The sequence below is a fragment of the Rhinatrema bivittatum genome, chromosome 8 (genome assembly GCF_901001135.1).
Source record: "Rhinatrema bivittatum chromosome 8, aRhiBiv1.1, whole genome shotgun sequence".
NCBI lineage: Eukaryota > Metazoa > Chordata > Amphibia > Gymnophiona > Rhinatrematidae > Rhinatrema > Rhinatrema bivittatum.
Window position 1 is genome coordinate 139,312,013 of NC_042622.1, and position 13,221 is coordinate 139,325,233.

General features: G+C 45.1%; 1 protein-coding gene across 2 annotated transcripts in view; it reads left to right on the forward strand.

Annotated features, from left to right (window-relative positions):
• Positions 1–2,250: 2,250 nt before the first annotated feature.
• The window catches only part of NOXA1 (NADPH oxidase activator 1), an 81,439-nt gene continuing 70,468 nt past the window's right edge, over positions 2,251–13,221 (forward strand). For both annotated transcript variants that reach the window (XM_029613513.1, XM_029613514.1), the window contains exons 1-2: positions 2,251–2,571; positions 11,894–11,976. In XM_029613513.1, the coding sequence (XP_029469373.1) occupies positions 2,398–2,571; positions 11,894–11,976 (257 nt within the window). In that variant the 5' untranslated portion in view covers positions 2,251–2,397. The remainder of the gene's footprint in view (positions 2,572–11,893; positions 11,977–13,221) is intronic.

Genomic DNA, 13,221 nt, shown 5'->3' on the forward strand with positions numbered 1-13,221 from the left:
TGGCTAGTATGTCCCTCCTCTGTATACCTCTCTGCCTGCCTTAGCTCTTCCAGGTCTGCCACTACAGCCTCCAGAGATTGGCTGTGTTCTCTGACAGCCAGGAGCTCTTTGCACAGGCTGCACACATACAGTTTCTCACCATGTAAAAAATCATACATGTGGCACTTGATGCAAAAGAGAGGAAGGCCCCCCCTCTTGCTGATGGATTATTGCCTTCATCTTAAGTTTGTTGAGTTCTTAGTTAAGGTTGCAAAGAGAGTAGGAATGCGTAATTAGAGTCCTTTCAATTTGTTGGTGGTATTCCATATTAATTTGGTAGTGACCTGCAAGGGGATAATTAAACTCTTGAAAAGGGCTGGGGCAATCCTGTGTTTTAGATAAAAGCCTAATTTATTTTAAATGTGAAAGTGTCTCTTACCTATAAATCAAAGAATGAGCTAAGAGTGGGTAGGTGGGAGGGAAGAAAAGACAGACACTAGAATTACCTACTTTGGTTTTTATTATAGGCACATATACATACACTATACCATATACCCCACTATTTAACCTCATCCCCAAACTTAGGTCCTAAAATTTCCCAAAGCAATACTCACTGATCCTCTTCAGCCACTAGCAAGTAGGGGTGTGCATTTGTTTTGAACTTATAGGTAAAACGCAACTTTTTTTTTTTTAACTTAAAAAAGTGATGAGGCGAAAACGATCGGATTTCCAACTTATTCAACATAGCTATGTTGAATACGTTGGAAATCACGATTGTTGATCCTAAATAAAAATTTAAACCCCTCACCCTCCTTAATCCCCCCCCCCAAGACTTACCAAAACTCCCTGATGGTCTAGCGGGGAGTCAGGACGCCATTTCTGAAGTCCTTTGCGAGGAGCACGTGACGTCGGCGTCACGTCGGAGTGACGTGGCGTCACGTGATTCCCCGCGGGTTCGCTCCGGGACCCTTGGGGGGGTCAGGAGGCCCCCCAAGCTGGCCAAAAGTTCCTTTTGGGTCCAACGAGGGTCCCGGAGCGAACCCGCGGGGAATCACGTGACATCGGCGTCACTTCGGAGTGACGCGGCATCACGTGATTCCCCGCGGGTTCGCTCCGGGACCCTTGGGGGGTCAGGAGGCCCCCCCAAGCTGGCCAAAAGTTCCTTTTGGGTCCAACGAAGGTCCCGAAGCGAACGCGGGGGAAGCACATGACGTCCGCGTCACTCCGACGTGACGCTGACGTCACGTGCTCCTCGCAAAGGAGTTCAGAAATGGCGTCCTGACTCCCCGCTAGACCACCAGGGAGTTTTGGTAAGTCTTGGGGGGGGATTAAGGAGGGTGAGGGGTTTAAATTTTTATTTAGGGAATCGGTGCACGTATGGACATAGACTCAACTTATGGAATTCTCCATATGTCCATGTTGACCGAAATTGACCCCCCCCCCCCCCTTTCGACTTATGGACTTATGAACATAAACTTTTGCTCTGCACATCCCTACTAGCAAGATGATCTTCTCCTTTCAATGCTACCACAGGAGATACTAGAAAAGAAGTTACTTACCTAGCTCCCTGGTCTTCTTTTTTAATCAAAAGGCAGACACAAATAAATGAATAATAAATTAGAAAATAGCTTACATAGCTCCCTGGTCTTCTTTTTTAATCAAAAGGCAGACACATCTAAATAAATAAACTAGAAAAGAACTTATCTAATTCACTGGTCTTTTTTCTTTTTTTTAATTAGGCACACACAGACACACACGTGTGCACACACACGCACACTAAAAGATAGTGAGTAGATAAGCAGACTTAGCTATCCAGAATAATAATAACTGGGCAGACTAGATGGTAACATAGTAAATGACACTATATAAACACTAATTTTGAGGGTCTTGAACCTTTCTTTCTAGTTTGTATTGCAGGCATTGTACCACTTTAGTAGCCCTTTCCTGAACCACTTCCATCCACCCTCACATTGTCCTCAGGAAGGTAGGGCCTCCAGAGCTCAGCATAATATTCCAGGTGTAGTCTCACTTGTGACCTGTGCAAAAGCAATACTATCTACGTTTTCCAGCTGACACCTCTACTTATGCAACTGAGAATACTGTTAGCAAATTGGATGGGCCAATTGATCTTTTTCTGCCAAAATCTACCTCGTTACTATGTTACTTTGTTTGTAACAAATCAGATGGGTGTTGAGGATTCTCTATTACTGTGATGCAACAATGGAATTTCAAAGAACTGACACCACAGCTCCCTCATTCCAGAGAGAGCTCAAGCTTCCTGGTTAGATCTGATTTCAGCACAGGTGCAGCTCTCTGTCAGCTGAGAAACTAGTTATTCACCAGAGGCAGGGAAGAGAAAAGTCTACTGTCTCAATTTTTTTAAAGACAATATTTATTTATTGCTTTCACCAAAGGATAATGTCCTACAGGGACCTGATTCAAAATTGGCATGAAGGAGTTCAGGCTATGGATAAGAAAGAATGGGATCTAGCTTTGAAAATCTTCTCTGGCATCCGAGATCCTCCTTCCAAGATCTGTTTTAACAAAGGCAGTGTATGTCTCTTAAGAGGAGACCTGCAGGGAGCATTGCAGGTAAGGAAGCATGCAGCATTTATTTAGGATTGTTTGTGTTACAACTAAACTTGGATTTTTGACAGGATTTTCTCATTTTCCATCATTCGGATAAGACCTGGATGTTCAGTCAGGCTTTTAGTTAAGTACTATAACTATATGTATTATGCTGCTATTATATTTTGGAGGCTTTATTTGCTTTTATTGGTGTTTAAACTTTTTATATATTCATTTTTGTGTTTGGATTTTAATATTTTCTTTTATGTGTTTTAAGGTTTATTATTTTTGTTTATTGCATTTATGATATTACTTATCTTTTTGGTATACTCCAACTTGAGCACTTTGGAAAAAGGCAGACTATAAATTGGCAAAATAAACTCCATTTGAAAACTTTTTAACTAATTTTGGCAGATATTGCCAGTCTCAACCACAATGAAATTATGTGAGATCGAGATCCTATTATTCCACCAAGAATGCCCTTACTTACCTAATTTTCATGCACCACACACGATTTAAATTACAACAGACCGTGAGTAGGGGAAATGGGAAAAGCCCCATTCCAGGAAGGTAGCAGAACCTTGAGGATTATTTTCTTTAACATGGTCCTTCTGTAAGCAGAATGTAGCTAAGATTAAATGGGCCACTGGTTGTCGGGGACCTACTGAGATTAAAAGGTGAAGGAAAAGGGATTTTGAGGGCTCAGCAGCCACTTACATGGCTCCCAAATAATTTACTGACAGTCAATACTCAAAAGCCATTTAGACGGATAACTCACAAGTTATCCATCTAAATGGTAAATGTGGCATATTCAGCCACTCATCTGGCTAAATTATAAACAGATAAGTAGCTATCCGGCTTTAATTTAGACAGATAAAAAAGGGGTGTTTAGGGGGCTTTCCGAAGAGGGGTCGAGTTGTCTGGCTAACCTAGCTGAGTATATGGTATATCCGGCAAGATTATCCGGATAACTCGCTACTTAGTGTATCTTAAAACAAAAATAAAACACATGTAAAGGAGCCTGTGGCCCCTTTCTCTCGATTCCTTCTCCTAAGTAAAGATGAGGCCTTGTTGGCCTTGCACGTGCATCCATCAAACTCTCTAAAGTCTGCTTCCAATGTCTCGGGCCCGCCAACCCCGTTACAAATGTAAATAAATTGTAAATCTTCCATGACGACCCCCCCCCCCCCCCCCACCCATCCATTGTTTAAGATCTGGCCAGTACACCCCCAAGACCTCCCCTGGACCCCCTCCCTCCATCCCCTCAGTCCATGTCGGGAGTGAAGTATTGCTTTAGCGGTTCCTGGCGCTCCAGCAGCACTGAGTCTGTCAGTTCACCCGTGAGAGAATGTTCTGGGTTCAGACCGTGCACACTGGCACTCTGCTCAGGGGCTCTGACCTGGGAGGCTAATCTCACTGAGATCAATACTGGGGGCTACCTGAGGGGCTTATCACCTGCATGCATACAGGACTGCCTCAAGGGGCTTATCACCTGCATGCATACAGGACTGCCTCGAGGGGCTTACCCAATATAAACAAACAATTACTGGGATTATACCTGGGGGCTTGATCCCAGGAGCTTATTCCCAACACAAAGAGCCACACACAAACTTTGATTCAGTAGTAGTTTATTTGAGCAATAGGAGGACAGAACAAATAAAATCAGATCCTACAGAAGTAATGGTAGATAATAACAGTTGCTACATAGATATAAAAAGCTTAAATGTTTCCAAAGGATCAGCCTGTGCTATCACATCCAGAAGCGCTCTCTCCCTCTCTCTCAGGCTTTAGTATTAAGTTAATTGCTTTCTTTCTCATCATAGACCTACTGGAATAACTAAAATAAACAGATTCTTCCCTGTTCATAAGCATTTCACAGTGCAAAATAGTAAATATGAGTTCGCTCAAAGATTAACCTGTGGCTTTCAAACTAGTCTGTGTCTGGGTGAGAACTCTGAATCCACACGGCCCAACCTTCACACACATCCTCCGCAGCCAACGTAACAAAAAAATGACTCCAACAGAAAGGAACAAAGACAGCTTCAGTACATATTGTGCACTGAGAACCTCTTCCAGTCTTGAGAGAAATATGGACCCATAAACATCATTTCCTCTCCGATAGCCCAGGACACCATACACTCCAGGACTGTGAGCACTAAGAATATTTATCTATTTATTTATCTATTTTAAATATTTCTCTTCCGCCTATATTGGATTGTAATTACATAAAGCAAATTACATAAACAGGATAAAAAGTAAAATTATATTCTAAGAGACAGTAAAATGAAATAAAAAAATGTAGTAAAAACTTCAACGTCAAGGTATAACAGAATTCAAAACAATCATGCATTGAAATGTCTGTAATGGATCATCCGGTTCCATTGCCATCAAGCCCTGGGTGAATCCTTAATCTAGTTATAACAGTGTAGGTTGTGGAATGGGGGAGATTACCATTCAAATGCAGCCCCTCCCTTTGAGGGTGTTGGAAGGGCCTTCCCTCTGGGCCAGAGAAACTGTGGGCAGTCCCTTCTGGTTTGCTTGAAGTTAGGAGGTAGTGAGCTTTTTTTTTTTTTTTTTTAAATCTCAGGCCCAATCAAAGGAGTCAAGCATTACCCTGCCTGGGGATCCTGATCAGGGTCGGGAGGGTATTTCGCCAGTCCACTCATTAGCTAGTTGTGATTTCCCTCTGGGTTGATTTTTCTCAGGTTGTGACGCTTTTGTAGTAGGAGTCTTGTGAGATCCTGGGCACCACCCGGATTCAGAGCACGGGGAGCCCTGTGTCTGGGGCTGCCCAGGTGAGGGAAGACCTGCCCCTCCGTACCCTCAGTGAGGGCAGAGCAATGGTGGTGACCCTGCTGCAGGCAAGAACGCCGGTGTTAAACTCTGTTGAAGGGGAAAGGACTTCAGTATTTGGGATCCAGGAGGAAGAATTTTGGCCTCCCCCTTCCTTTCTGTATTGGAGCAGTGAGAGCTGTCTGTTGCAAGTGGATTCCTCCTTTCTGGGATCCCAAAAGAAAGAGAATAAAAGAGAATAACTGTAAGAACAAATTTGAGACCACTGAGGATACCAAACAGGAGTCTTCATCCCCTGGGGAGAGAGAGGAATTTGACTCTCGTTCAGAGACTGTTTTACCATTTTACCAGTTCTGGAAGGGGTTTTTCCTGCCCAAGCAAAGGATACCCTGCCCCACCCGGGAACTCCACTTACAGATACAGGGAAGAACTGTAAGAAAGAGAAAAGACATTTCTGGTATTCAGGATTTTGTTATTACTCACATCTTCCAACCTGATTGCCCATCCGTAAAGAACTGTATTTTGGACACTAATTCAGTGACTCCTACATGGTTTTTGGGCACAAACAGGCACAGCACGCACAGTGATAACACTTACCCCTCTACCAGGGATCAGGACATACAAGAGAGGCACCCTTAGCACGCTGGGCCTTGAAAGAGCTTTCTTTCCCCTCATTAAAAAGGATCCACCCTGGGGACTGAATGGGGATATTCAAGCTAGCCTGAGGTCCCAGCCCCAAAGAGACAAAAACAAATCTTCTATGGCTCCACTGGAGTGCAATCCTCCTCCAGGGATGAGGTTATATATCTAATTCCTAAGAACATCTACTAGCGAATCGAATGTATGAGCCTAAAACCTGAGAAAGCACAACACACTAGAAAGTGTTTCAAACCCCTGTCTGAGTATCAAGTAGCAACTGGACAAGTGCCACTGTAGATTATTTCCTCGGCTAGGATGGATTTACATTAATTGACTGAGAAGTTAAAAACTGTGAAACTCATTGCCTTGGTGGAGTGCAGGCCATATTGTATTTGGGATGTAACCCTTGCTGGGGACACATAAAATAAAACCACATGCTGAGGGGTTTCCTTCCTTAGCACTAGTGAGTAGGTTCAAATAATAAAGACAGGGGTCAGGTAACATATTATATTGCTCCAGATTCAGAGGGAAATACTATGCATTTCTCTGCAGGAGAGTGAAAAGAACAAACGAAACAAACTTTTCCCCTCTGTGACCATCTAACCATCTCCTCACAGTGGGTCTTCAACAATCTTTTTCAGATCTTCTTAAGACCTCCTTTTCTTTATTTGAACCGACAACCCTGGGATTCACAAAGGGAATCTCACACCATATCTCTAAGGTTCCAGTTGGTACCATTAGTAAAACACAAAACAATACGTGAGTCACAGGACCCTGACTGCAGAAATATTGACAGACAGCCTATTTATTTATTTATTGGTTTTTATATACCGACATTCATCAATGATATCACATCGGTTTACAATGTAACAAAAAACATTTGCATGCAAGCGTTTGACATGAAACAAGTAGGTATAAATAGGTATCAAAACAGCAACTGAGGGGTGGGTAAAACTATTTACAAGGATTAAGTGTAACCATTGAAGGAACCAAAAGCAGAGCTGTAAGATAGTATGCAATACAAGAATTAAGAGAATAGCAGCGAGCTGTGGGAAGAATATACAATAATATATACATTAGTGATACAAAATACTAGCAGGGGGGACTAGAGAGAAGTGCTTAAGCTGATGAGTTTAACCATTGCATAAGATTCTGGTGAGAATAAAACAGGATAGGAAATAGAGGAATTGAAAGTGTAATTCGAAGGAGAGAGATTTAAGCGAGAGGAGAACTTTGGGGAAGGGGAGAGGTGAGATGGGCTGGAGTGGTGCTGAAGTGAGCTGAAAGGTGTTAGGTATTAGGTGTATTAGCCTAGGGTAAACCGATCCCAAATCTTGATAGCATTCACACCAATAGAGTTCAGCAGTTCTAGTAATCACCACCACAGAAAAAAAAAAAAAACCCCAAAAGCTCCAGCTTGACCCTATGAAAAAACAGCTATTACTCACTGGTAGCCCTGAGCTCATCAGCACCTGGCAGGTAAGCAGGGACACTTTCAACTCAGGGTAGGTTTGGCGGGGTGGTTTTTCAAACAAGCTAGCTAGACACTGCATTGTACAAATCAATTCCTCTTGTTGGTACCTTTCATCGGTTCAAATGATAGAAATTCTTCAGTGAATTCACATTTGCGGTTAACTCGTCTGACTGTGTATGTAAAACCACCCCCCCAACTCACCCCATACCCTCCCCCACTGCTACGCACCCTCCAGGCAGAACTTGTCATTTTTAAAATTACTGGATCAAGGAAAGAAAACATTGGAAGACCTTTCTCCCCAGCCCGGAACTTGAGCCTAGGACTTCAGTGACAGGGAACCTGGCTCAGGTAAGGGCCCCCGGGCTTTGGGCCAAGGCTTAGGCTCAGGCTCGGGCCTCAGTGACTGGGGGCCCAGCCTCGACCAGGCCCCAGCCTCAGCTTCAAACTTTGGTGATCTGGACCTGGCCTCGACCAGGCCCCAGGCCTTTGCCCAGGCCTGGGCCTCAGCGACTGAGATCTGGCCTTAAGCTGGGCCCGCATCCAAGCCTAGGTGATAGGGACCTTGCCTGGCCCCACTGGAGGTGCATTTCTTTCTTTTTTTTTTAAGCAAACAAATATACACAAACATTTTCAATTATATTCTTCCAAGGCCTATTTTCTGTTCATATCATTCCTATGAACTGAAAATGACCTCATTTGTTGTGTTTTTTTTCACATTCGCTCAAAATGAATGCACATTCCTACTTGGCATAGCCTTAATATTCATGTCAGAATCTGAATCCCTAGAGCTCTTCACACTCACCTCTCTCAGGTTCAACTATGATGCAGGAATTCAGTATTTGGTCCTGGGTTCAGCTCTGAGAGGCAGCAGCACAAATAGAATAATGACAAGAGAAAGTGTTTGTATCAAATTTATCAGATGCATAATCTGTCACCAAGATTATCTTTCTCATGGAGGAACAGAGTCTCAGTTACATATGGCAAAACACCTGTTGCGTTCATGGGTGCTTGGGCTGAGGCAGGATTGGTGCTACCTGCAGGGAGGAGCCCTGCAGATTGCCACCATTGGCAGGCGGACCCAGACAAGGTAGAGACTCAGCGGGAGCTTTGCCTACACCAGCCCTCATTCCCCACAGGTTCAGCCTTTGGATGCCGGGGCTGGCAGAACATAGCTGGGGTTTCAGCTGACGGCGGAAGAAGAGGTCCTAAGGTTGCTTGGCTCGTAGGTAGGTGAGTCCAAGGGCCGGGCAAAGGTCAGAGGCAGGCAGTGATCAGGTGTATCCATGATCAGGCAGTGGTCAGAGGTAGATAACAGTCAGGCACATCCAGGATCAGGCAGAGGTCAAACCAGGGAATCCATCCGAGAGGAAAGGGGGGATGGATAGGCAGGGCAGGTAGATGAGGAGAAGAACAGGTGGGCAACAAGGGAGAAGCTGAAGAACTGAAAACAAGAAGACTGGAACTGGAGAACTGAAGGCAAAGACATTGAACTGAAGAACTGGAGACAAGGATGCTGGGACTGAAGACAGGACGCTGGTAGCAACACGCTCTACTGAGGAGTAGGCGGACCTGTTGCTGAGGTGTGGAGCAGACGTCTGGGCAAACCTTTTACAGGACAGGTTTGGTGCTGTCATCTAAGGGCGCTGAGGGGAGCTTTCTCGCTGCATGCGCTTTAAATCCTGTGACTTGGGCACATGCTTGCCCCAGGGAAGCTGCCAGCATCTTGGTCTGCCAGAGGGTGATGGGGTCATGTGAGTGAGTTGCCAAGGGAGATAGCGGTGTCCTGCCATATCGCAGTGGAATGGGGCTGGGAAGGCTGAGGAGGTCAGTGCGGCAGTTCATGGGAGAAGCCCACACACAGATCACAAAATGTAACAACACCTATATCCTATAATTAGCCTATGAAAGGAGTTTCATACTTGTCAATATGGCACATGATTATTTTTAGACATAAGCTGCACTGGTTTGTTAGCTCAGCCAAATATGTGTTCTTCTGATGATCAATTTCTTTGCTCTCACACAGAAAAAAACAACTCTTTACTTCTTATCTCTAAAGAAAGTTTTCCTGCCACTGTTGTCCAGGGCAAATTCTTTTGTACTTGTGCAGTATGGATAAACACATCTCAAAAATTACTCAAGCTTAAGCCTGCTTACCCTATGCAATGTGCTGCCAACCACAGGGTGTTGCACTGCAATTGGTGTCCTGCACCTAACAGTTCTGGGCCCAGCGCCGTGTCCTGTGTCCTGTGACTTATGGGGGTTTTCCAGCATGGCTCCGAGTCCTGCTCCTCTGCTGCATCTTGCCGCTCTGAGTAAGGGCCTGTAACAACTCACCAGCTTTATAGGACCAGCGCCCAGGATTTCCTGTGACGCAGACTTATGACATCAGCACTGCTCTAACATAAAAAGAAGCTCACTCCTCTAGGCAGATGCCTGAGCAGCAGGTTCTGGTTTCTCATTCCTCTGCGGCTGGCTGTTCCTGATTCCAACTACCGATTGTGCCCTGGCCTGATTTCTGACCTTGTTTCTGTCTGTGGCCTGCCCTGATCCTTGCTTGACTCCTGCTTCTGAACAGACTCCGCCCACCTCAACCTTGCCTGCCTGACTGTGTTGCTACCTCACGATTCTGTACTGTGCCTTGGCCCTGTCAGCCAGTGGTCCCAGGGTCCACTCTCCCAAGCCCGTGACATGCTAATAGGCCTTGCTGCACCACTTTGAGGCATTCTGAATTAAAATATACAATATATACTACATTTATTTATTTATTTGGTTTATATTCTGCCTTTCAGGCACTTCAAAGTGAAACACAGTCAAGTACTGTAGGTAATGTTTTAACTGGAAAAAACAATTTAAATGGTACATCACTTAGGTGAATTGTCTGTTGCCTTTTGTACTAATTTTAGTGTATTACTATATACCAGTCATTGTTAGGATTAGTTAGTGTGGGCCCTGGGCCGAGGTGAGAGGTGGTACCGCCCACAGGGAGGAGCCCCGTGAGTCTCACCGTCGGGAGGCGGAGTCTCAGCTGACGTCAGACACAGTATCAGTCTAGAGTCTTTAATAAAGAGATAGAGTGACACTACCCACGGAGCGGGGGGTGCCAGAGAGGAGTTCTCATGGACCTAGAAATACAGGGTTGGTGGAAAGGGGGATACCCAGAGGGGATAACTCCTTACAGTTGGTGATGGTCCGCAGAGCGGGATACCTTGATGAGGTCTTCAGTAGAGGTGGTAGCGGTCTGTGGAGCAGAGTACACCAAAGAGATCTTCGGTAGAGATGGTAGTGGCCCGCAGGGTGGGGTACACCGCAGGAGGTCCTCACTAGAGATGGTAGTGGTCCACAGAGCAGGGTACGTCGATGAGGTCCTAATTGAGATGGTAATGGTCCATGGAGTGGAGTACACCGGAGAGGGTCCTCAGTAGAGATGATAGTGGTCCGCAGCACAGGGTACGCTGATGAGGTCCTTAGTAGAGGTGGTAATGGCCCGCAGAGTGGGGTACACCGGTGAGGGTCCTCTGTAGGAATGATAGTGGTCTGCAGAGCGGGGAACACCAGTAGAGTCCTCAGTAGAGTTGGTAAAGGCCCACAGAGTGGGATAGGCTCAAGGGAGTCCTCAGTAAAGATGGTAATGGTCCGCAAAGCAGGGTACCCCAGAGAGGTCCTCGGAAGAAGTGAAAGTGGTCCGCAGAGCGGGGTACTCACGAGAAGAGTAGTGATGGTTCCAGGGAAGCCCCGAGGAATGGGGCAGGCAGAAGTTCCAAGTGTTAGGCCCTCTGAGGAGCGGATAGCCAAGATGAGGAGAGGGCTCCCGAGGAGTGGGTACCTGAGATGTCTTATGCCAGGAAGCAGGAATTGGAACGCAGGGTCCTCTGACAGCGAGGCAGATTTAGCAAGTATGGGTCTCTTTGTCAAGTCATCGGTAGGCAGAGCCAGCGATGACATCATCCGGAGGGGACGCCCCTGAGGTTCCCGCCATGACGTGCTTAAGACTGGCCCGTGCGCGCGTGCGCGCCTAAGGGATTCCAATGGCAAGATGGCGGTCGGCAGTGTCCGTACCGCCCCAGGAGGCCTGGGAGCAGTAGGTAGGCCGTCGGCAGATGGCGGAGGCTGCCAATCTACCCCACGGAGTCAGGGAAATGAAGAAAGAGGTGAGCAGCAGCGGTTACAGCCATCTGAAACCGACGGGCATAACAGTCACATAAACTGGGCATAAGAATGGAAGACCTTGGCCATAGCCTTCTCAATCTTAGTCACATAAAGAACCAGTGGTAGAAGTTGAATTGCCACCTTTTCTCAAGGTGTAACTAGTCCTCTGTTTCCTGTCTGGAAAAGTTCAGTAACTGTGTCTAGGGTCACTAGAATTTCACAGTGTCTGCAAGAAGCAGTCATAGTATAATACTACTTACCATGTTCAGTTTGTTTCTTTCTCTTTGTCCTCAGGCCTTTTATGAAACCATCTCCAAGGACCCCTGTCTAGCTGTCGGCTTCTTCCAAAGAGGAGTTGTCCATCTTCAGTTAGAAATGTAAGTGCCACTCTTCTAACCAATCATTGGAATTTTTCAATTGTTTGCCATCATAGCCACACAAGGAATCATTAATATTAATGTGTAAAGGTGTATGCCCCACAATGCCATACTAAGGATGAGAGAACTTATTTTGACAAATTTATAACCTGCTCGAATTTTATGAATTTGAGTTTTGGCAAAATTAACAAATATTTTGGGGTTTGAGTTTTGTGTTCCTGTGTGACTGATGCTGTCACAAGCAGGGACATTTAGAGGCAGCAGAAGAATGCTCCTGGCTATTCCCCTCCATGGCTAGAGACTCATTACACTTGCTCCAATCACACCCAATATCAGCCCCAGGAACTGGGAGACAGGATGGTTCATCAGCTCCTACAAAGTACTGCCAGCAGGTGCTTGTAACACAGCGTGCAAACCTTGGCTTGCCAGAGGACAGAGCAGTTTGGACTCCGGCTATTCTTCTATAGAGTTTTATTAATAACGCATGGAATCCCCTCTCTGGTGGAGGGTCCCTGGTGCAGGGGCTACAGCAAAGTCCTAGGGCTATCTTTACTCTCCCGGACTTCTCAAACACCAAATTTTAGCCTGGGGATTGGGGTTCTCTGGCAGGGCAGAGACCTGAGCCTCCAGGGCTCTAGGTGCTGTGGTGGGTAACCAGGCAGCAGTCACTCTCACTTTTATATTTATTTATTTATTTATTTATTTATTTATATTCTTTTATATACCGAAATATAGCTTAGTGCCTTCACCCCGGTTTACAGCGAAACAACAACATGATACAGAGAACGAGTTATACAACTTCATACAGAGAACGATTTATACAGCTTCGTACAGAGAACTAGTTCGAGTTTAAGTTAAGGATAATTATAGATAATAAATATAAAGAATCGGCAAAAAGCAGATTAGAATAAGTTATCAGTAGGCAACATATAACTTAAGTAAGTAGGAAAGTTTTGTTACAGAAATCAAGAAGTGGGATAACTCAGGATTTGTCATATCAGTCTGTGAATGATTGTCTAAACAACCATGTTTTTAGTTCTTTTTTTGAATGTTTTGGGATCTCTGAATATCAATACTTATTTACAGTGAGGGGTCTGCTGATCCAAAAGGGCACGCTTGAAGGAAAACTCAGAGTCCAAGGATGGTGTTCAAATAATAAAAAGGTTTACTTAAGCTTGAAAAATAATATCCAGGTAATGATTCCAAAAATCAAAAACAAGATAAGAAAAATATGAATAAAAAAAG